The sequence below is a fragment of the Oncorhynchus masou genome, chromosome 1, assembly GCF_036934945.1.
Source record: "Oncorhynchus masou masou isolate Uvic2021 chromosome 1, UVic_Omas_1.1, whole genome shotgun sequence".
NCBI classification, from domain to species: domain Eukaryota; kingdom Metazoa; phylum Chordata; class Actinopteri; order Salmoniformes; family Salmonidae; genus Oncorhynchus; species Oncorhynchus masou.
This window is the reverse complement of record NC_088212.1, coordinates 9,947,717-9,972,852: the sequence shown is the minus strand read 5'-3', so window position 1 is coordinate 9,972,852 and position 25,136 is coordinate 9,947,717. Positions and strand designations below refer to the sequence as shown.

The following is a 25,136-nucleotide window of genomic DNA, read 5'->3' as shown; positions in this document are numbered from 1 at the left end:
GATACTGTTTGTAAAATTGTGTAATGTGATTTTGGACTGTTTAATGAAGGAAACTCCAATTCCCTTTTGCGTTGAACTAAAATCAGAGGACGGCCCGAGCCCAGTTCGGGTCAGGCATCCTGGGACAGCCCTTTTTCTGCAATTCCGAATAAAACACAACTTTGAGAAATTCTCAGTCAGACCATGTTTCTCTCATTCACGGGAGTACAAAGGTTGCAGACCATTGCTGAATCTTTTAACCATACCACGTGGTTAAACTCTTAGACTATCGATACCGACAGAATAAGAACAAGTCTTTGATATTAATTACTAGTCTGCAGCTAGGAATTCGGTATCATTGAACGCAAAGAACGACAACCGCCGAAACATCCATTCCTATTGCAAATGAATGTCACCCCTGAACAATCCACTCTAACAGCAACAGAGGGAGAGATGGACAATTCTACAAAATAAACTAACTTTTCACCAGCGATCAAGACGACACAGAGTAAAAATATATATTGATTGACATCGTTCCCGAATGAGTGAGTGCTCATGTGCAAAGGATGAGCATTTCTATTGTTATAATGATCACTTTGTAGTGACTTCTTGGTCCACCACCACTTCCCTTTTGTCCACCAAGCCGCGATTCCGGTTTAGCCCACTAGGGCACATTCTCCTATCATTTCTTGTAACCATATGTACTGTTTGTTTATGCATTTCTGTGAATTACTTAGTTAGTAATAAATAAATGATTTAAGACAATTGATGTATGGATGACTCATAGTGAAGACTGGGTTTGTTCAAATAACCAACAATTTACGACGTTTGGAATGAGACTAACGTAAGGTAAAGTAAATAATTCATTAACCAGAAGACGATGGCTCAGATATGAAAATACCTAAAAAGTTATTTTAGGAAATGATCACTTTAATCTGAACATTTTCCTTGGTGCCCCGACTTCCTAGTTAATTACAGTTATATGATTAATCAGTTTGATCGCTTAATACTAATTACAGAGAATCTTTGATAAAAACGAAGTCTTCAATTTAATGATAGTAAAGACACGACATGGGGATACATATCTTTATTTAAAGTATCAAACTGCAGCGAAAATCAAATAACCATAATATTCACTACCATTCAAAAGTTTGGGGTCACTTAGAAATGTCCTTGTTTTTGAAATCTGGTACAACGTTGTGTACTACTCCCTTCACAGAACAGCGTAAACTGCCTGTAACAAGAATAGAAAGAGGAGTGGGAGGCCCCAGTGCACAACTGAGCAAGAGGACAAGTACATTAGTGTATAGTTTGAGAAACAGATGCCTTACAAGTCCTCAACTGGCAGCTTCATTAAATCGTACCCACAAAACACCGGTCTCAACGTCAACAGTGAAGAGGCAACTCCGAGATGCTGGCCTTCTAGGAAGAGTTGCAAAGAAAAAGCCATCTCAGACCGGCCAATAAAAAGAAAAGATTAAGACGGGCAAAAGAACCCAGACACTGGACAGAGGAACACTGCCGAGAAGGCCAGCATCCCAGAGTCACCTCTTCATTGAGACCGGAAGTGATGGTTGCTGATAATGGGCCTCTTGTATGCCTGTGTAGATATTCCATAAAATACCAACTGTTTGCAGCGACAAAAGTAATTTACAACATTAACCATGTCTACACTGGATTTCTGATGAATTTTATATTATTTGAAATGGACATTTTTTTGTTGTTGCTTTTCTTTCTTTTTTATACAAAGACATTTCTAAATGACCCCAAACTGTTGAACGGTAGTGTATATTTGGCGGCAGGTAGCTTAGTGGTTAGAGAGTTGGGCCAGTAAACAAAAGGTTGCTGGAACGAATCCACGAGCTGACAAGGTACAAATGTGTCATTCTGCCGCTGTTCTCCGGTAGACTGTCATTGGAAAATAAGAATTTGTTCTTAACTGACTTTCCAAGTTAAATTAAGGTTAAATTTAAAAAAATATTCCAGCTGACCAGAAACTGCTGTAATGTAAATGTAGCCTTACACTGAAATCTAATGGCTAGACAGATGAGAAACACAAGACAACAATAAAATACTTTACAAAAAAAGGTTTAACAGTACACCAGTGGTACATGAACAAAGTAAAACTCCTATTGAAACATGTTTTCGACCAGCACCCAATACAGTCTTCCCATCTGGTCTCACAAGTTCCCAATGCTTTAGAGCAGTGACCAGGGAAACTGCAGAAGATGGTGCGGCCCTTTGGAAATGATGTTCTGCTCACCGTGGTCAGTAAAGACGTCACTTAGAAGAGAAGAAAAGCTGCACTCATCCCAACAGGCAAAACTGGTTGTCATGATGTCATTTCAACTAGTTTCTGTTGTCACAACGTCACTAAACCAAGTTTTGCCCTCTGGGATGGTTCCAATGGAATGAATGGAATAACCAAGTAAAGAGTTAGAGCTCATGTCAGCTTGTATAGTAAAGCATGGAACTACATGCTATTTACTTTAGCGATGAAGCTCTCCATAATGTCCTTCATCTTCTGAATGTCCACCTCGTCCTCCCGGAAAGCTTCCGCGTACACCCTGTCTACTCGCTTGTGTTGATCCTCTAAGAATTTCTGGAAATGATCACAATGTGAATTTCAGGCTCAGAAAGACAGGCATTGTCAAATCAAGTTGTTATTGTAAAAAGGAATATCAAGACAAGGAATAAAATACATATTTAAATAAAAGACGAGATGTGCAGGGGGGCAGTGGCTTTGTGAACGACAGGTGAGGGGCAAGATGGAGACTGACCTCTACAATGGACAGGTGGTTGGCAGCCGTGGTTAACACACTGGCAAGGTTGTTAACCACAGTCCGCCGCTCCTCATTGGTTTCTTGCAGAACAAGATGGTACCTGTGGAGTAGAAAGGCAAATACTGTGGTGGGTGGGGGGGTCTATTTTTAGATATGAACAATGAAAACAAACTTCATGTGGTTGTGAAATAATTGTAAAGCCCTAAACATACTGTACACGCAAATAAAGTATCATTGTCCGGGCCAGAACGGCTCATAGGGCAGGAGCATATCTCCTGTTTTTGTTGTGTGAGGCAGCTTGATGCACAAACACACCCCCTGGACAGGACGCTAGTTTAACCCTTGTATCTTTGCACATTGTAAATATGGTATTGGAACTGACCCTGTATATAAACAGTAGCTTATTTACTGTCTCGTGTTATTCATGGTTCTATTTCTCGTGTCCTACTTCACATCAGTATAATATTTTTACTACTGATATTGATTACTGCCATGTCAGTCAGGAAAGAAAGGCATTTCACTGTAATTGTGCCCGTGACAATAAAACTTGAAACTAAGCCCTGTAGCCCTCACCATTGTGATTTGGTCCAAAATAATTGGTAGAAGGAGCACTACTCACTGTTGCTGTGCAGCTTTCAGCTGCTCCACAGACTCATCATAGCCCAGGGTCACCTTCTTCTCCAGCAGCTTGCGGTGGGTCTCCACAGACTCCATCTCAGCAGACCACTTCTGCTCCTCATGGGCAATGTCCTACACACACACACACACACACACACACACACACACACACACACACACACACACACACACACACACACACACACAGAGAGAGGGATGTCATTTTTCTAAATGATAAAAAAACACAATTTAACCACAGATGTGGAAACAATCCATTTAAAATAAATGGCTTCATCAATAAGTGCATGGATGACGGCGTCCCCACAGTGACCGTACGTACATACCCAAACCAGAAACCATGGATTACAGGCAGCATCCGCACTGAGCTAACGGCTAGAGCTGCTACTTTCAAGGAGCGGGACTCTAACCTGGAAACTTATAAGAAATCCCGGCTATGCCCTCCGACGAACCATCAAACAGGCAATACAAGATTGAGTCTTACTACACCGGCTATGACGCTCGTCGGTTGTGGCAGGGCTTGCAAACCATTACAGACTACAAAGGGAAGCACAGCCGAGAGCAGCCCAGTGACATGAGCCTACCAGGCGAGCTTAAACTACTTCTATGCTCGCTTCGAGGCAAATAACACTGAAACATGCATCAGAGCACCAGCTGTACCAGAAGATTGTGTGATCACACGCTCCGCAGCCGATGTGAGTAAGACCCTTAGGTCAACATTCACAAGGCCGCAGGGCCAGACGGATTACCAGGACGTGTACTGCGAGCATGCGCTGACCAACTAGCAAGTGTCTTCACTGACATGTTCAACCTCTCCTTGTCCGAGTCTGTAATACCAACATGTTTTAAGCAGACCATCATAGTGCCTGTGCCCAAGAACACTATGGTAAACCTGGCTAAACGACTACCGACCCGTAGCACTCTCGTCTGTAGCCATGAAGTGCTTTGAAAGGTTGGTCATGGCTGAAGTCAAAATCAACATCCCAGAAACCCTAGTCCCACTCCAAATTGCATACTGCCCCAACAGAGCCACAGATAATGCAGTCCCTATTGCACTCCACACTGCCCTTTCCCACCTGGACAAAAGGAACACCTATGTGAGAATGCTATTCATTGAGGACAGCTCAGCATTCAATACCATAGTGCCCTCAAAAGCTCATCAATAAGCTAAGGACTCTGGGACTAATAACCTCCCTCTGCAACTGGATCCTGGACTTCCTGACGGGCCGCCCCCAGGTGGTAATGGTAGGTAACAACACATCCGCCACGCTGATCCTCAACACAGGGGCCCCTCAGGGGCGCGTGCTCGGCCACCTCCTGTACTTCCTGTTCACTCATGACTGCACGGCCAGGCACGAGTCCAACACCATCAATACATTTGCCGATAACACAACAGTGGTAGGCCTGATCACCGACAACAACGAGACAGCCTATAGGGAGGAAGTCAGAGACCTGGCCGTGTGTTGCCAGGACAACAACCTCTCCCTCAACGTGATCAAGATAAAGGAGATGCTTGTGGACTACAGGAAAAAGAGGACCGAGCACACCCATATTCTCATCGACGGGGCTGCAGTGGAGCAGGTTGAGAGCTTCAAGTAAGAGTAGGTAACAACACACACACCTTAGTGTCCACATCACCAACAAACTAACATGGTCCAACCACACCATGACAGTAGTGAAGCAGGCACGACAAAAACCTATTCCCCTTCAGGAGACTGAAAAGATTTGGCATGGGTACTCAGATCCTCAAAAGGTTCTACAGCTGCACCATCGAGAGCATCCTGACTGGTTGCATCACTGCCTGGTATGGCAACTGCTCGGCATCCGACCACAAGACACTACAGAGTGTAGTGCGAACGGCCCAGTACATCACTGGGGCCAAGCATCCTGCCATCCAGGACCTCTATACCAGGCGGTGTCAGAGGAAGGCCCTGAAAAATGTCAAAGACTCCAGCCACCCTAGTCATAGACTGTTCTCTCTGCTACCACACGGCAAGCAGTACCGGAGCGCCAAGTCTGGGTCCAAGATGGTTCTAAACAGCTTCTACCCCCAAGTCATAAGACTCCTGAACATCTAGTCAAATGGCTACACATACTATTCACATCGCCCCCCCTCCCAGTCTCTGTTGTCATTTATGCATAGTCACTTTAAATAACTCTACCTACATGTACATACTACCTCAACTAACCGGTGCTCCCCACATTGACTCTGTACCGGCACCCCCCTGTATATATTCATATTTTTTACTGCTCCTCTTAATTACTTGTTACTTTTATCTCTTATTCTTATCTGGATTTTTTTTTAAACTGCACTGTCGGTTAGGGGCTCGTAAGTAAACATTTCACTGTAAGGACTACACCGGTTGTATTCGGCGCATCTGACTAATACAATTTGATTTGAGGAGAACAAGAAAAGCTGTTTCCATTATGGTCCTTATTAGACTATGAGCTGTATAGGAAAACCGTGGATGGACCAATGATTCACTTTGACACAACTTCCTGATCAATAAATGACTGGCCCGTGAAGCAATATTTCAGATGGGTTCCTGTATACAATATTCAAACATTTGTAATATTGAAAATATAACCCACCTGCATGTCTTGTTCGAGCTGCTCGTCGAGCCTACGGATTTGCTCTCTCAGTTGTTTCAAGTCATTCGCTTTATCTGAAATATTGGAATTCACCTGAAAGAAACCATGTACATTTATTAAAAAGAAGCACCCAAAAAAATGGGACAAAACCTTCAGACTTCTAAGAAACACAATGAATTGTCTCGGTACCTGTTCTATGGACTCCTCCAGGCTTAGTTTCATGTCTGTCAGTCGACTACACTCCTCATCCACATCAGTGATCAGTTTCCTCAGTAGTTGCTGTAGAGAATAAGCCACAGAATTAGGTCCAGATACAACACACACCTGTTGTAATAAAGCGATTGTTCGATGAGAACTAAATCGCCATACTTGAATCTGTGTTCTGCAATGAACCATGGTGGACGGTCCGTATTCTGTGGAGGTCCTGATCTCAAAGTCGTGGCCACATGCGTTCTCGGCAGACACAGGGATGAGCTTCAGTTTGCGGGCAAGCTTGTGGTACTCGGCCAGCTTCACTTCGGCCTAAATCATTAGCAGTGGTTAAGACTGAGAAGACTGTTCAGCACTGGCTCATAGCTAGCTAGTTATTTAAAAAAAAAAATACTTATTGAACCTTTATTTACCAGACAGATGAGTATAGAATGCAGTCGTATCAGGCCAGCATCCTACTCCTTACCGTTTCCTTGGCCTTGGCCAGAGCGATCTCCTCGTTCCACATGTGCTGCTCGGCCTGCTCCAGGCTCTTGCTCAGGCTGTTGATGGTCTGCTGCAGCTCCCTCTTCTCCCAGTTGATCCTCTCAATGTCTGCGGGAGTGAACTTCTGGGTGGACAAGATGTGTTGGAGCCGGGACTCCTCCTGTTTTAGGGTCTCCACTTGAAGTCCTACACAGGACAGCGTTTCAGGATTTCCAGGAGAGTAGCCATTTTTAAAAAGGTATATTTTAATGGATTTTCAAATTTAGTTTCAACAGGGAATGAGAGGAAGTGGGGACAGATAGAGAGATGTGTCAAAGGGCGGTAGACCACATATACAGACACTTTAGAAAGAGAAAAGTGTCCTGGAGGCTGCGTCAATACCGAAAGACCAGCCAAGCCACGAGAGTAGCAATGTTTGGTCATGTATTTTTACCCGATGCTTCCAGCTCCTCGGCCAATCCAGAGGCTTTGTTCTCCAGGTTGGCTTTGAAAGACTCCAGGTTACTGCGATAACTCTGCAGCTTCTGCAGGTCTGTCTGAAGTTTGACTTTCTCCGTTCTTTTGACCATCAATCGGTCCTGCTCCAAAGTGAATAAAATGGTTACAAATATAGTGAATCAAATGGCTCTGTTCAAAACGTAACTGGCACGTTTACAGCTCATCGACTGCTTAAACTAGGTGAGATGTACAATATTCAGTCGCAGAACTTGGAAAAATCTATAAATACAGTGCATTCGGAAAGTATTCAGACCACTTGACTTTTGCCACATTTGTTCCATTCAAGAATAGATTAAATTGTGTTTTTTCCCCCTCATCAAAATACACACAACACCCCGTAATGACAAAGCAAAAACAATTTATCAATTGTAGCAAATTTTTTGCAAAATAAAAAACTGAAATATCACATTTACATAAGTATTCAGACCCTTTACTCAGTACTTTGTTGAAGCACCTTTGGCAGCGACTACAGCCTCTTTTTTGGGTATGACACTACAAGCTTGGCACACCTCTATTTGGAGAGTTTCTCCTATTCTTCTCTGCAGATCATCTCAAGCTCTATCAGGTTGGATGTGGAGCATCACTTCACAGCTATTTTCAGGTCTCTGCAGAGATGTTCTATCGGGTTCAAGTCCGGGCTCTGTCTGGGCAACACAAGAATATTCAGAGACGTGTTGCACAAAGCCACTCCTGCATTGCCTTGGCTGTGTGCTTGTTGTCCTGTTGGAAGGTGAATCTTCATCTGGGGTCCTGAGCAGGTTTTCAGCAAGGATCTCTCTGTACTTTACTCTGTTCATCTTTCCCTCGATCCTGACTAGTCTCCCAGTCCCTGAAACACATCCCCACAGCATGATGCTGCCATCGCCATGCTTCACCGTAGTGATAGTGCCAGGTTTCCTCCAGATGTGACGCTTGGCATTCAGGTCAAAGATTTCAGATCTTGTTTCTCATGGTCAAGTCCTTTAGGTGCCTTTTGGCAAACTCCAAGCGGGCTGTCATGTGCCTTTTACTGACAAGTGGCTTCCATCTGGCCACTCTACCATAAAGGCCTGATTGGTGGAGTGCTGCAGAGATGAGTGTTCTTCTGGAAGGTTCACCCATCTCCAAAGAGGAATTCTGGTCCAAGGCCCTTCTCCCTTGATTGCTCATTTTGGCCGGGCAACAAGCTCTAGGAAGAGTCTTTGTGTCTTCCATTAAAGAATTATGGAGGCCACTGTGAACTTGGGAACCTGCAATCCTGCAGACATTTTTTGGTACGCTTCTCCAGATCTGTGCCTCGACACAATCCTGTCTCGGAGCTCTACGGACAATTCCTTCGACCTCATCTTGATTTTTGATCTGTCAACTGTGGGACCTTATATAGACAGGTGTATGCCTTTACAAATCATGTCCAATCAATTGAATTTACCACAACTTGGAGTCCAAGTTAACACATAAAAAAAATTTTGTCACTATGGGATATTGTGTGTAAGTTGATGAGAGGAAATATTTTATACATTTGATAATTAGGCTGTAACATAACAAAATGTGGAATATTTTCCGAATGCACTGTATATACAGACCTTAGATTAAAGGGACGAACCGTTTGACTTTCTTTCTCCAGTCGTTCAACCTCATCACTCAGAATCCTGTACTTCTCCTCCATGGATGCGAGAAGCCCTTCGTCAACGTTGTAAAGTCTCTCTGTAAATATAAGTTGGCGTTTTATGCGTTTGTTGCTGGTTATTTTTTACATGTTCATTTGGAAGGAAAAGGCACAACTCACAATTAAAAAACAATGACTTTGTCATCACTGCTTACTTAGTTTAGCAAGATAATCTGCATCCTCTTCATCAAACGTATCCGCTCCTTGCATGAACTTGTTGTAGGTTTCAGCGGTGTAGTCCAGAAAGAGCTAGAAACAGAAGGGATCGTGAAGGGTCAAATAGAGACCTAACATCCTAAATGGTTTTGTTGTGAGTAAGTTGTTTCTGTACCTTGTTGAACTCAACCCCGTCCTCAATCTCAGTGCTTCCGTCAGAGAAATCAGCAAAGAGCAGGTCCTGATCACTCATACAGCAAAAGACCTGCAAAACAACCAGAACAAATTCAAGGAAACATACAGTATTATACAGAGACACGACTGCATGAAACTCCCATCTTACATGGCGCCAGTGAACAACAAACCTGGTTTCAAAAATAAAGTAACCGTTCACGGCACAAGGCCTCTGCCCCATGTGACCTAACTTTGTTGTTCACGTATTGACAAGTGTAACTAATAGATGCACACACAATCCATGTTAATCTTTTTAAATATGTCAATTGTAAAGGATTTCGTTATGTCGAAGCCCAGTAAGACTAGTGGTCGCCATTGGCGTCGGCTAATGGGGATCCTGGTAAAAAATGTTTTTATAAACATTCATTATTCAAACCTTCATTTAGACAATTAATGTTATTAATGAGCTTAGAGATTAGGTAGTATTCTGCTGTACTAATACCCACCTTCACAGTATCGATGAGCCAGACAACAGCCCCCAAGACCTGTGGCCATGTATGTGGTGCCCCCACAGAGTACATGGAACTTTTGGAGAGAACAAATGGATACCTGCCATCAGAAATATACAGTCAGTATCATAGAATGAGGAATGGGCTAGCGTACAAAAACCAGATGCAAACAGCAAATGATCACATCTGAGTCCCAAATAGCACCATATTCTCTATGCAGGGCACTACCTTTGGCCAGGGCCAATAGGGATGCCATTTGGCACACAGACCATTTTTAACATGTACGGCAGAATGAGCTCATTTAAAAAATGTTTTAATGAAACCTTTATTTATCTAGGCAAGTCAGTTAACTTCTTGGTGACAGGGGGCAGTATTTTCATGTCCGGATGAAATGCATGCCCAAATTCAACTGCCTGCTATTCATCCCCAGAAGATAATATATGCATATTATTAGTAGATTTGGATAGAAAACACTGTTTGAATCATGTCTGTGAGTATAACAGAACTTATTTAGCAGGCGAAACCCCGAGGACAAACCATTCAGATTGTTTTTTTTTGTTGAGGTCACTCTTTTCAATGGGTTTTCATTGGGAATCCAGATTTCTATGGGATCTTCTTGCAGATCCTACCGCTTCCACTGGATGTCACCAGTCTTTAGAAATTGGTTGAGGTTTTTCCTTTGTGGAATGAAGAAGGAGCCCTGTTCAAAACGAGGGTCACTTCAAGTGTACTGTTAAAATAAGGCGCGTGACCAGAAAGCTAGCTAGTTTGTTTTTTCCTCCTGTATTGAACACAGATCAACCCGTCTTCAATTTTATTGATTATTTACGTAAAAAATACCTAAAGTTTTATTACAAAAGTATAGTTTGAAATGTTTTGGCAAAGTATACAGGTAACTTTTGAGATACAGTGCCTTGCGAAAGTATTCGGCCCCCTTGAACTTTGCGACCTTTTGCCACATTTCAGGCTTCAAACATAAAGACATAAAACTCTATTTTTTGTGTGAAGAATCAACAACAAGTGGGACACAATCATGAAGTGAAACGACATTTATTGGATATTTCAAACTTTTTTAACAAATCGAAACTCCTTTACTTTCAGTGCAGCAAACTCTCTCCAGAAGTTCAGTGAGGATCTCTGAATGATCCAATGTTGACCTAAATGACTAATGATGATAAATACAATCCACCTGTGTGTAATCAAGTCTCCGTATAAATGCACCTGCACTGTGATAGTCTCAGATGTCCGTTAAAAGCGCAGAGAGCATCATGAAGAACAAGGAACACACCAGGCAGGTCCGAGATACTGTTGTGAAGAAGTTTAAAGCCGGATTTGGATAGAAAAAGATTTCCCAAGCTTTAAACATCCCACGGAGCACTGTGCAAGCGATAATATTGAAATGGAAGGAGTATCAGACCACTGCAAATCTACCAAGACCTGGCCGTCCCTCTAAACTTTCAGCTCATACAAGGAGAAGACTGATCAGAGATGCAGCCAAGAGGCCCATGATCACTCTGGATGAACTGCAGAGATCTACAGCTGAGGTGGGAGACTCTGTCCATAGGACAACAATCAGTCGTATATTGCACAAATCTAGCCTTTATGGAAGAGTGGCAAGAAGAACGCCATTTCTTAAAGATATCCATAAAAGGTTTTGTTTAAAGTTTGCCACAAGCCACCTGGGAGACACACCAAACATGTGGAAGAAGGTGCTCTGGTCAGATGAAACCAAAATTGAACTTTTTGGCAAAAATGCAAAACGTTATGTTTGGCGTAAAAGCAACACAGCTCATCACAATGAACACACCATCCCCACTGTCAAACATGGTGGTGGCAGCATCATGGTTTGGGCCTGCTTTTCTTCAGCAGGGACAGGGAAGATGGTTAAAATTGATGGGAAGATGGATGGAGCCAAATACAGGACCATTCTGGAAGAAAACCTGATGGAGTCTGCAAAAGACCTGAGACTGGGACGGAGATTTGTCTTCCAACAAGACAATGATCCAAAACATAATGCAAAATCTACAATGGAATGGTTCAAAAATAAACATATCCAGGTGTTAGAATGGCCAAGTCAAAGTCCAGACCTGAATCCAATCGAGAATCTGTGGAAAGAACTGAAAACTGCTGTTCACAAATGCTCTCCATCCAACCTCACTGAGCTCGAGCTGTTTTGCAAGGAGGAATGGGAAAAAAATTCAGTCTCAAGATGTGCAAAACTGATAGACATACCCCAAGCGACTTACAGCTGTAATCGCAGCAAAAGGTGGCGCTACAAAGTATTAACTTAAGGGGGCTGAATAATTTTGCACGCCCAATTTTTCAGTTTTTGATTTGTTAAAAAAGTTTGAAATATCCAATAAATGTCGTTCCACTTCATGATTGTGTCCCACTTGTTGTTGATTCTTCACAAAAAAAATACAGTTTTATATCTTTATGTTTGAAGCCTGAAATGTGGCAAAAGGTCGCAAAGTTCAAGGGGGCCGAATACTTTCGCAAGGCACTGTATTTTGTAGTCACGTTGTGCAAGTTGGAACCGCGCCAAATAAATGGACATTTTGGATATATATTGACGGAATTAATCGAACAAAAGGACCATTTGTGATGTTTATGGGACATATTGTGCCAACAAAAGAAGCTCGTCAAAGGTAAGGCATGATTTATATTTTTTATTTCTGCATTTTGTCGCGCCTGCAGGGTTGAAATATGCTTTCTCTCTTTGTTTACGTAGGTGCTACCCTCAGATAATAGCATCGTTTGCTTTTGCCGAAAAGCCTTTTTGAAATCTGACGTTGGCTGGATTCACAAGTGTAGCTTTAATTTGGTGTCTTACGTGTGTGATTTCATGAAAGTTTGATTTTTATAGTAATTTATTTGAATTTGGCGCTCTGCATTTTCACTGGCTTTTGGCCAGGTGGGACGCTAGCGTCCCACATATCGCCAGAGAGGTTAAGAACAAATTATTATTTACAACGACAGCCTACCGGGGAACAGTGGGTTAACTGCCTTGTTCAGGGGCAGAACGACAGATGTTTTGTTTTACCTAGTCTGCTCAGGGATTCAATCCAGCAACCATTCGATTACTGGCCCAACACTCTAACCACTATTTACCCCAAGTCTTTGAGAATCCTCGGGACCTCTTCCTCCACTTTGGAGGTGGGCATCTGGAAGGTGGGGTCCAGGAGGCAGTAGATGAACTCAAAGATCTTTAGGAACTCCTTGGTGGAGGGCGACTGGAGAGACTTGACTGACATTGAACCCGGAAAGCCCTTCTCTGACAGAAACTAGAGGAGAACGAGGGAAATTATGTGTCTTTGTGAAGGAGTGCTGATCTAGGACCAGACCCCCCCAGGTCATAGAATCTTATTCATGAGGATGTAAAAGTGACAACTGATCCTAGAGCAGCACTCCTACTCTGAGATACTGTATAAATATTCGGGCCGGTATTGAAAGACTTAAAGTTCAGTGAAATTGTGTTTTAAAATCTGAGTATATTAGGAATCCATACCTCACACAACTGTCTGATGCACTGCTGAACATAGGCCTTATCGTGTAAGGGCCGGGGATCCTTCATCTTCTCTGCACCTCCAAAGGCTCCAAAGGCGCTGTTGCGAGCCATGCCAGCCCCACTGGTCCTGAAAATAGTTCGGATTTTTAGCAGTAAGGCCTGCAGTGTGAACATGTCCAGAGCTACAATAAAAACCTGTACTGTCTGAGGGACTCGAGGACTGGAGTTGGGAACCACTGAACTTGGCAGTGTGAAATGGCTCCCAATCATATGGATTCCCTAACAGGAAGAGTCTTTGTCTCGCATGGTGACAGTGATAGAGAACTAGGTGTAACATGGTATTTTCTTCAGTGTAGGGACTTACCGACTACCAAAAAAGCTGGTTCTTCTCTCGGATGTGACAGACTGGGGTTTAGGAATGTTCAACTTTCCGAAGGATTGTTTGCTGTGAACAAATATTGATATGCCCATTGTATTAGCAAATACATATCCCATAAAGCAACTTCCATTGACGTTCGTTTGAACACTAACCTCTGCGGTGTTGCATAAACCATGCTCATTCTGTTGCTTTCAACTCTTTGAGGGAGCTCAGAGAGCCTACTGCTGGATGCTCGGTTCATCCTGGATCTGGTGAAAGAATGAAGAAAAGACATATCCAGAAAAATACATGTAGGCTATACATGGATAGCCAGGCCAGTTAATGTTTAAATAGGATAGCAAATGTTTCCCAAACCAGTCAACTAACTGCAAATGCCTTCATATGAACAATGAAAGATGGGCACACTAGCAGGAAGTGGGATGGGTCACCCACTTACTAGGGAGACATAGTCCCGGATTGTGCGGGACAGTCAGGCATTTTGGCATTTTGTCCCACAAACAAACATTCATGTCCTGTTCATATCAAATCCACGATAATTGAGAATTTCAATAAGGATTTTTCTACAGCTGGCCATGCTTTCCACTTGGATAACCCTACCCTGGTCAACAGCCCTGCACCCCCCCTGCACAAGGTCCTATCCGTTATCATATCCGCCATCGTTAAGAGAGGGCCTGTTTGGCCCTGTCTGGGGGTATCATCGGATGGGGCCAGTGTCTCCTGATCCCTCCTGTCTCAGCCTCCAGTATTTATGCTGCTGTGTCGGGGGCTAGGGTCAGTCTGTTATAACTGGAGTACTTTGCCTGTCTTATCCGGTGTCCTGTGTGAATTTAAGTATACTCTCTGTAATTCTTTCTTTCTCTCTCTCTCTCTCTCTCTCTCGGAGGACCTGAGCCCTACGACCATGCCTCAAGACTACCTGGCATGATGACTCCTTGCTGTCCCCAGTCCACCCGGCCGTGCTGCTGCTCCAGTTTCAACTGTTCTGCCTGCGGCTATGGAACCCAGACCTGCTGTTTTCAACTCTCTAGAGACAGCAGGAGCAGTAGAGATACTCGCAATGATCGGCTATGAAAAGCCACTGACATTTACTACTGAGAATTTCAATAAGCATTTTTCTACGGCTGGCCATGCTTTCCCCCTGGCTACCCCTACCCCGATCAACAACACTGTAAACCCCACAGCAACTCGCCCAAGCCTTCCCCATTTCTCCTTCTCCCAAATCCAGTCAGCTGATGTTCTGAAAGAGCTGCAAAATCTGGACCCCTACAAATCAGCCGGGCTTAACTGCCTTGTTCAAGGGCAGAACGACAGATTTTTACCTTGTCAGCTCGGGGATTCAATCTTGCAACCTTACGGTAAACTAGTCCAATGCTCTAACCACCTGATTACATTGCACTCCACGAGGAGCCTGCCTGTTACGCGAATGCAGTAAGAAGCCAAGGTAAGTTGCTAGCTAGCATTAAACTTATCTTATAAAAACAATCAATCAATCATAATCACTAGTTAACTACACATGGTTGATGATATTACTAGTTTATCTAGCGTGTCCTGCGTTGCATATAATCGATGCGGTGGCATTCGCGAAAAAGAACTGTCGTTGCTCCAATGTGTAACTAACCATAAACATCAATGCCTTTCTTAAAATCAATACACAAGTATATATTTTTTAAATCTGCATATTTAGTTAATATTGCCTGCTAACACGAATGTCTTTTAACTAGGATAAATGGTGTCACTTCTCTGCAACAGAGTCAGGGCATATGCAGCCGTTTGGGCCGCCTGGGTCATTGCAAACTGTGTGAAGACTATTTCTTCCTAACAAAGACAGCCAACTACGCCAAACAGGGGATAATTTAACAAAAACGCATTTGCGAAAAAAGCACAATCGTTGCAAGACTGTACCAAACCATAAACATCAATGCCTTTCTTAAAATCAATACACAGAAGTATATATTTTTTAAACCTGCATATTTAGCTAAAAGAAATCCAGGTTAGCAGGCATTATTAACCAGGTGAAATTGTCACTTCTCTTGCGTTCATTGCACGCAGAGTCAGGGTATATGCAACAGTTTGGGCCGCCTGGCTTGTTGCGAACTAATTTGCCAGAATTTTACGTAATTATGACATAACATTGAAGGTTGTGCAATGTAACAGGAATATTTAGACTTATGGATGCCACCCGTTAAATAAAATACGGAACGGAATAAACGTTTTGTTTTCTAGATGATAGTTTCCAGATTTGACCAAGGCTCGTATTTCTGTGTGTTTATTATATTATAGTTAAGTCTATGATTTGATAGAGCAGTCTGACTGAGCGGTGGTAGGCAGCAGCAGGCTCGTAATAGTCAAAGGTATATGGTTTAGAGAGAAATAGTCAACGTGTTATAATTCCTGTAATAACTTGCGGCTGAACTTGAAAGGGGTTCCTTCGTTATTTTACCGTTCATGTCTTCCATAGAGAATTTCTTGATCTACTTCAAATAAGGTCTGTGTTTCGTGTTTAAACCGGCTCTGCATTTTGATACTCGTGTAAATCTCACTAGGATTTAGGTAACGTTTGTCAACGTACTTTCATAAATCCACTCTACAATTTTTTTTAAATCTTTGATTGTATTTAGCCAATATTGATCAGAGTTACCTTGTCCTATGGATTAGAGGTCGACCGATTAATCGGAATGGCCGATTAATTAGGGCCGATTTCAAGTTCATAACAATCGGAAATCGGTATTTTTGGGTGCCGATTTTTATTTATTTATATATACCTTTATTAAACTAGGCAAGTCAGTTAAGAACACATTCTTATTTTCAATGACAACCTAGGAATGGTGGGTTAACTGCCCTGTTCAGGGCAGAACGACAGATTTTCACAGGGAATCCAATCTTGCAACCATACAGTTAGAGTCCAACGCAATAACGACCTGCCTGCCTCTCGTTGCACTCCACAAGGAGACTGCCTGTTACGCGAATGCAGTAAGCGAATGTAAGTTACTAGCTAGCATTAAATGTATCTTATAAAAATCACTCAATCATAATCACTAGTTAACTACACATGGTTGATGATATTACTAGATATTATCTAGCGTGTCCTGTGTTGCATATAATCTGACTGAGCATACAAGTATCTAAGTATCTGACTCACTTTGTTTTTCATTATTTAAACCAAATTGAACATGTTTCATTATTTACTTGAGGCTAAATTTATTTTATTGATGTATTATATTAAGTTAAAATAATTGTTCATTCAGTATTGTTGTAATTGTCATTATTACAAAAAAATAATCATCCAATTAATCGGTATCGGCTTTTTCGGTCCTCCAATAATCGGTATATGCGTTGAAAAATCATAATCGGTCGAACTCTACTATGGATATCTACAGTTATAAAATTGGCAAGGTGGTGTAAGCCTACACAAAACACAGACCTTATTTGAAGTGAATCTAAAAATATCCTATGGAATAAATGACTGAAGGAACCGCTTTTCAGATTTTACTAGGTGTCATCGTAATTATGACTCGCACTTCGGTAGTCAATTCTTACCATGCCCATTATTAAAATAGGATTTCCTGCATATAGAAATGACAGTTTTTGTTTTCAACATTCATCACAGGTAACTTAAACTCTATTTTTATTCAAACAGTTGAGAGTATTTGTCTCCTAAGCAGACTCTTCAGTATCGTTGTCACTTCAGAGCTGTGTGTGTGTTTTTTACAGATGGCAGAGAAAAGCAGAGCACCAGTGTGGGACTACTACATGGAGTTGGCACCAGGAAAAGCAAGGTGTCTTATTTGTGATAAAGATGTAAACAACGGCTAAATCAAACAATACCACCAACCTGTGGAATCACCTTAAGAACACCCACCAAAAAACCCAAAAGGAAGCAATGATGAAAAAAGCAAATGCAAATTCTTCCACAAGGAAAAAGTGATACAGACACATCTCAGGCTACAATCTTACAACATTTTAATAAACAAGCAAAATGGCAGGACAAAGACCCAAGGGCCAAGAAGATGGATGTAGCAATTATTGAGATGATTGCCACTGACAACCAGCCATTCACAGTGGTGTGACAACCAGCCATTCACAGTGGTGTGACAACCAGCCATTCACAGTGGTGTGACATCCAGCCATTCACAGTGGTGTGACAACCAGCCATTCACAGTGGTGTGACAACCAGCCATTCACAGTGGTGTGACAACCAGCCATTCACAGTGGTGTGACAACCAGCCATTCACAGTGGTGTCTGACGTTGGTTTTCAGCGGCTGATAACTCTCGCTGAACCCCGGTACAGGATCAAAGATGAAAAATTAATTTTCACAGAAATGCTCCATAAAACACATGAAAGAGTTGTGATGAAAGTGAAGAATCTGGTGGCACCAGAGAACGCTCCACACATGGCATTCACAACTGACTGCTGGTCAGGCACTACAGAATCACAGATGAGTCTTAGTGGACATTTCATTGACAATGTCTGGACAAGAAAGCAGGTTGGGCTGAATGTGAAGACTATGAATGATTCACACATAGGAAACTACATCAGAGAGATGTTTTTGACCATGTTGTAATACTGGGAAATCCACACAGGGACGTGTAGTGTTGGTCCTCAGGGACAGTGGGCCAAACATGGTGAAAGGTATGAGACTGGCAGAGCTTCCAGACTTCAGCTACAGTGCACACACCCTACAGCTTGTAATCAATGATGGCCTATCCAGTCAGAGAGCTGTGCTAGACATTATTGCCATGTTGAAGAGCTGTGCAACTCACTTTGACCATTCTGTACTGGCCAAACAGAGGCTGAGGGCCATTCAGGAAGAGCTTGAGCCTTCCCAAACACAGCATCATCCAAACAGTTCAAACTCACTGGAACTCAACACTACACATGTTGCAGAGGATGTTTGAACAGAGGCGTGCACTGAATGTGTATGCAGGTGAATACGGACACATCAGCTGTTTGTCTGTTGCACAGTGGGACATGGTCTCTAACCTAATTGAGACTCTGGCACCTACGGAGGAGGTGACACTGGAGATGAGCCACTCCAACTCTACAGCAGCATGCATAATCCCCAGTGTGTCGGTGCTGAAGCTGATGCTACAGCAGGAGGGTTCATCTACTCAAGGAATTAAAACCTTAAAGAAGACCATGTTGGACAGTCTGACAAGGAGGTTCTCCAAGGCCGAGGAGACAAAGTGCCTGGTGCTGGCAACTGTCCTGGATCCACATTACAAGAGCTATGCCTTCACCTCAGGGACAGCACTAGAGAAAGCAACAGAGTGGCTGAAGGAAGAGTCTGACCGACTACGGAAACAAAATCCCAGGCCACAGCAGATGGGACGAGTGAAGAGGAGGACCCAGATCCAGGTGCAAAAAAGCAAAGAGTCCAGGTAGATCAGCCACCCAGTCTGGTGGACAGCCTCTACGCTAGAATCTTTGGAAGCCAAGAGGGCATGGCTGAAGACCAGGTAGATCAGCCACCCAGTCTGGTGGACAGCCTCTACACTAGAATCCTTGGAAGCCAAGAGGGCAGGGCTGGAGTCCAGGGCAGTTTTGACATTGAATTGGAGCGTTACCTCACAAAGCCTGTCATTGACAGAAAGAGCGGCTTGCCTTTGGAGTGGTGGAAGCAGAATGAGGACAGACTTCAAATCACTCGCTCCACTGGCAAAGAAGTTTCTCTGTCCCCCACCTTCTTCGGTCCCAAGCGAGAGTGTTTAGTGAGGTGGGAATCATTTATGATAAGCGGAGGAGCAGACTGACAGGGGACCATGCAGACATGCTCTGCTTTCTGCACTACAACCTAAAACGTCTTAACTGGGAATATTGAAGACCCATGAAAGTTGGTGGTTCGTTTTAACATATGTCCTCATGTTATTTGAGACTAAATTTATTTTATTTCTGTATTATATTAAGTTAAAATAAGTGTTCATTTTTCATTCAGTATTTTTGCAATTGTCATTATTACAAAAATGTGTGCGTATATGTATATGTATAAAAACAAAAATCGACCGATGAATCGGTATCGGCTTTTTTGGGTCCTCCAATAATCGGTACCGGCGTTGAAAAATCATAATCGGTCGAACTCTATTCTGTATACTCCTGGCCCTTCTTTGAACATTGTGTTAACTAACCTCCAGACAAGCTTCAATGCCATACAACTCTCCTTCCGTGGCCTCCAACTGCTCTTAAATACAAGTAAAACTAAATGCATGCTCTTCAACCGATTGCTGCCCACACCTGCCCGCCCGCCCAGCATCACTACTCTGGACGGTTCTAAGTTAGAATATGTGGACAACTACAAATACCTCGGTGTCTGGTTAGACTGTAAACTCTCCATCCAGAATCACATTAATCATCTCCAATCCAAAATTAAATCTAGAATCGGCTTCCTATTTCGCAACAAAGCATCCTTCACTCATGATACCAAACATACCCTTGTAAAACTGACCATATTACCGATCCTCGACTTCGGCGATGTCATTGACAAAATAGCCTCCAACACTACTCAGCAAATTGGATGCAGTCTATCACAATGCCATCCATTTTGTCCCAAAGCCCCATACACTACCCACCACTGCGACCCGTATGCTCTCGTTGACTGGCTCTTCATTCATATTTGTCGCCAAACCCACTGGCTCCAGGTTATCTATGAGGTAAAGCCCCGCCTTATCTCAGCTCACTGGTCACCATAGCAGCACCCACACATAGCACACACTCCAGCAGGTATATCTCACTGGTTACCCCCAAAGCCAATTCCTCCTTTGGCCGCCTTTCCTTACAGTTCTCTGCTGCTAATGACTGGAACGAACTGCAAAAATCACTGAAGCTGGAGACTTTATCTCCCTCACTAACTTTAAGCACCAGCTGTCAGAGCAGCTCACAGATCACTGCACCTGTACATAGCCCATCTGTAAATAGCCCATCCAACTCTCATTCCCATACTGTTATTTTGCTCCTTTGCACCCCAGTATCTCTACTTGCACACTCATCTTCTGCACATCTATCACTCCCAGTGTTTAACTGCTAAATTGTAACTATTTCGCCACTATGGCCTATTTATTGCCTTACCTCCCTTATTTGCACACACTGTATATAGACTTTTTCTATAGTATTATTGACTATGTTCGTTTATTCCATGTGTAACTTTGTGTTGTTTGTGTCACACGGCTTTGCCTTAGCCAGGTTGCAGCTGTAAATGAGAACTTGTTCTCAACTAGACAACCTGATTAAATAAAAAAAAATATATATCCTTAAAGAAAATGATCTCACCACAATAAATGCTAATAGAAAGTTATTTTTTGATAAGATCTTATTACCATGGAAGGGAAATTAAGCATCTCCAATCCACAATTAAATGTCTATTTGTGCAGAAATCACCCTGATTAACTATTTTTAGTCATATCCCAGTGTACCTTTTTGCTTATGTCCTTGCCTATACCTAGCAACGTGTTTTTTTATTGTTATATGAGCAAAAAAAACATTTCATTGTAACGGCAACCCAGACCAAATTAAATGGGCCTATTTATTATAATGAATATGAATTCGGAGGGAAGAATTAAATATAAAAGCATTAGACCTCTCACTGAAGGACCCCACCCTCATCAAAGTTGACAATCCCTAGTTTAGATCAAAGCTGAATCACTGCCTTGGAAGATCACAATGATTCATTTGTATTCTAAATAACATAACCAAGTATAATAGCATAGCATTACTGTTACACCAAAAACACCACCTCATAGGACGTTAGCTGAAGAGTAAAAAATATATATATACATATCATGCGGCCAAATGTTCAACAGCGTGCGCCACTGGGAAGAATGTGCTTTGATTAAAACAAAATACAGGAAGGTTATATTTAGTGAACAAAAATATAAACAAAAACATGTAATGTTGGTCCCATTATTTTAATGAGCTGAAATAAAATATAGCAGAAATGTTCCATACGGACATAAAGTTTTCTCCTTTGCCAAGATAATCCATCCACCTGACAGGTGTGGCATATGAAAAAGCATGATCATTACACAGGTGCACCTTGTGCCGGGGACAATAAAAGGCCACTCTGAACAATGTGCAGTTTTGTCACACAACACAATGCCACAGATATCAAGTTGAGGGAGCATGCAAATGGAATACTGTCTGCAGGAATGTCCACAACGTTTTAGAGAATTTGGCAGTACATCCAACCGGCCTCAAACTCAAAAATGTCAATTTACTGATTTCCTTTTTGCCTAGGTAAATAAAGGTTAGATATTAACTGTAACTCAGTTAAATCTTTGCAAGTTGCGTTTATATTTTTGTTCAGTATAGTTGAACACTTATCTGCGCAAGAAACAGTAATTCAAATAAATACAAATTCTCATGAAACGGAGATCAAATGACGAGCATGCAGACGCAGTTTGGACATTCCGCTGCTAAAACGTTAATAATCATCATTCACGCTTGACAGTGATGCCGTGGCCTATTTTTTTGTTTGTTTATTAGATAACTTATGCCAAACAATATCCGTGTTTAAGACAACTTGGTGTATTACATAGTTATTTATTACTGCATTGTTGGGGGTTAGAGCTTACAATAAAAGCATTTCACTGTACTTGTGCATGTGACATTAAAACTACACGGTCCTGTAAAATCTTCCTGTTGTCTCGCATTTGGGTATTTTTAATGTGGTCGTTACCCCTAACGTTCTCAGAAACGTAAAGCAACATCAGTCGACATTCGTGGGGCAAATGTACACCACCACGACACTTTCACATGGAAATACTTAACTTATTTCCTGTGATATAACGTTAGCTAGCTATATTGTTCAACGAATGACATTCCACTGGGGAAATATACAATTAACGTACTTACTAGACTTGTAAAACATAAGCTAATTTAGCAAACTAGCTAACGTTAGCTAGGTAATGTTAGAATTCGCCTGAGGCATTACAAATCATTTTTGCTAGCTATAAATTAGATGCAACAACCTATTGAGACGTCTTTCAAATAAATACGTACCTTTCCATTTTTTATAAATGTAAAATAATCCGTTCAGAAAATGTTGCTTTTACGTAGCAAGCTACGAGTCAAAAAATCCGCCAAAAACTTTAAGCACAACGGACGCTCGTGACGACATGAGTTTCGACGGAAAGCGCAATGGGTCAGATGGGACGTGCGTTCAAGTTCAAAGCAATTTGCTTACTTTTAAGGGTTCCAAGCGGCACACAATAATGAGCATAAGTTTCTTTTTCAAACAATTAAATAAGTATTTAACACTAACAAGACAAGTGACAAAGAGAAGTAGAAAATTTATTGCAGTATTTGTTCCACCATAAGGACTAGGATCCCATTGTTCTCTTACAACTAGGGTGACCTTATACAACAAACTCTACCTTTACAAAATATCATCCTGCAAGTAGCCCACAGATACTGCATGCGTGGCTTGAAATAGAATAAATTATACCCAGAAGACTCTGCCATTTAACAGCATGGACAATTAAAAGTAAACAAAATCAGATCTCAGAGAATATCTAAGCTAAAGAAAGCCACCGGGTACTAGTTTAAATTCAAAAAACACTTTAATAAGACCATCAAAAGGACTAATTTCCAACATTCACGTAAGATTTTATTCTATTTTTTTTTCTTTACAGATGTTTTGTTTTTTTCTGAGATATAAACATTTGTAGTTTTCTGTGTTAAATCTATAATACAGTGGGAGTAGAAATGAAACAACTAGGTTCTGCTGCACAACAGCGAAGGAGCCTCCAACAATGTTTGAGTAACATTTCCCTCTGGTTTGGCGGTTGGGTGGATGTGATCGTAGAAATAGGGGGTGTTGGTTCAATGCAGGGTTCATTAACTGGAAGTCCCCTCCTTGGCAGCGTACAGTGACCGTAAAGTCTGCGCCATTTTGTTACTCAGTTTGTGGTTACTGGTCAAGGCGATTTTTTTGTAAATGATGTCAGACTCCTTAATAGTGTCCACCCAAGGCACCGTTTTGCGTCCGTCCCGTTTCTTGGCGTCGGCCCAGGGGCCAGAGAAGGAGCCGGACATCCAGTGCACGCTGTAGCCGGTGCTGATCTTCTGGATGACCCGGGCGAGCTGCGGACGGTCCTTGTGCTTGGGGCAATGGATGGCGATGACGTCCATAGAGTCCAAGCTCTCGTTGAGGTTCCCGGGGTCCCCCGAACGTCTCGCCCGCCGAGAGGACTGAGGAGAGAAGAGAATAGGTGGTTACATTCGAGCTCTATCCTGGGTACATACAGGAGTTTATTCGGGCTGGGTTGCAGAGCTATAAATATTAATCTAGGGATTAATTCCAAGATTAGGCTACTAAACAGTATGCTTTAGTGCATCTTGGATGCTTTACAGTGCCTTCAGAAAGCATTCACACCCCTTAACTTTTTACACATTTTGTTGTTACAAAGTGAGATTAAAATGAATTTAACCGTCTTTTGGCAACGATATAAACCAAATACCCTGTTATAGAAGAAAAATTGTAACTTTTGTAAAACATTCATAAAAATAACACTAATATATCTTGATTAGATAAGTATTCAACCCAGAGTCAATACATGTTAAAATCACCTCTGGCAGCAATTACAGCTGTGAGTCTTTTGGGGTAAGTCTCTAAGAGCTTTTCCACACCTGGAGTGTGCAACATTTGCCCATTATTCTTTTCAGAATTCTTCAACCTCTGTCAAATTGGTTGTCGATCATTGTTAGACAACCATGTTCAGGTCTTGCCATAGATTTTCAAGCATATTTAAGTAAAAATTGTAACTCGGAACATTGTATAGTGTATATTTGGCCTTGTGTTTTAGGTTATTGCCATGCTGAAAGGTGAATTAATCTCCCAGTGTCTGGTGGAAAGTAGACAACCAGGTTTTCCTCTAGGGTTATGCCTGTGCTAGTAGCTCCATTCAGTTAATTTATCCTGAAAAACTCCCCATGGCCTTAACAATTACAAGCATAACCATAACATGATGCAGCCACCACCATCCTTGAAAATATGGAGAGTGGTACTCAGTGATGTGTCGTATTGGATTTGCCCCAAACATAACACTTTGTATTCAGCATATAAAGTTAATTTCTTTGCCACATTTTTTGCAGTATTACTTTAGTTCCTTGGTGCAAACAGGATGAAAAATGTGTCATTGTGTACAGGCTTCTATCTTTTCACTCTCAATTAGGTTTGTATTGTGGAGTAATTACAACGTTGTTGATCCACTCTCAATCCTATCGCAGCCATTTACACTAACTGTTCTAAACTCATGGTGAAACATTTGAGCGGTTTCTTTCCTCTCCGGCAACTGAGTTTGGAAGGACGCCTGTACCTTTGTAGTGTAATTAATAACTTCACTATGCTCAAAAGGTGTATTATTTAGACTTGCCTTAACAAAGGGGTTGAATATTTATCGACTAAAAAGACATTTCAGCTTTTCGCTTTTAATTTGTAAACATTTCTAAAAACATATCACTTTGACATTATGGGGTATTGTGTGAAGGCCAGTGACAAAAATAAATAAATCTCAATTTACTCCATTTTAAATTCAAGCAGTAACAACCAAATGTGGAATAAGTCAAGTGGTGTGAATCCTTTCTGAAGG

The 25,136-nt window shown here is 42.0% G+C and overlaps 2 protein-coding genes across 2 annotated transcripts in view; both read right to left on the bottom strand.

The window, feature by feature from the left end:
• Window positions 1-1,051: 1,051 nt before the first annotated feature.
• LOC135513951 (kinetochore protein NDC80 homolog) lies at window positions 1,052-22,655 on the bottom strand. Its single transcript, XM_064937037.1, has 17 exons — window positions 22,546-22,655; window positions 13,708-13,803; window positions 13,541-13,621; window positions 13,177-13,303; window positions 12,780-12,952; window positions 9,666-9,768; window positions 9,161-9,250; window positions 8,985-9,078; window positions 8,767-8,867; window positions 7,120-7,264; window positions 6,667-6,872; window positions 6,360-6,512; window positions 6,180-6,269; window positions 5,991-6,083; window positions 3,382-3,512; window positions 2,760-2,862; window positions 1,052-2,581 (listed from the first exon to the last, which is right to left on the bottom strand). Exons 1-17 carry the CDS (start codon window positions 22,551-22,553, stop codon window positions 2,453-2,455), a joined length of 1,923 nt encoding a protein of 640 aa, XP_064793109.1. The 5' UTR covers window positions 22,554-22,655; the 3' UTR covers window positions 1,052-2,452.
• A 160-nt stretch (window positions 22,656-22,815) lies between these two features.
• The window catches only part of nipbla (NIPBL cohesin loading factor a), a 43,833-nt gene continuing 41,512 nt past the window's right edge, over window positions 22,816-25,136 (bottom strand). Inside the window, exon 48 of the mRNA XM_064936908.1 lies at window positions 22,816-23,736. Coding sequence (XP_064792980.1) covers window positions 23,383-23,736 — 354 coding nt within the window. The 3' untranslated portion in view covers window positions 22,816-23,382. The remainder of the gene's footprint in view (window positions 23,737-25,136) is intronic.

Bases quoted from the DNA above. Each gene is read 5' to 3' on its own strand.
- LOC135513951 (XM_064937037.1), bottom strand. The intron at 9,079-9,160 runs GTACAGAAACAA...TTCTGTTTCTAG, and splicing joins ACGGGGTTGAGTTCAACAAG to CTCTTTCTGGACTACACCGC. The intron at 2,863-3,381 runs GTGAGTAGTGCT...TCTACTCCACAG, and splicing joins CTGAAAGCTGCACAGCAACA to GTACCATCTTGTTCTGCAAG.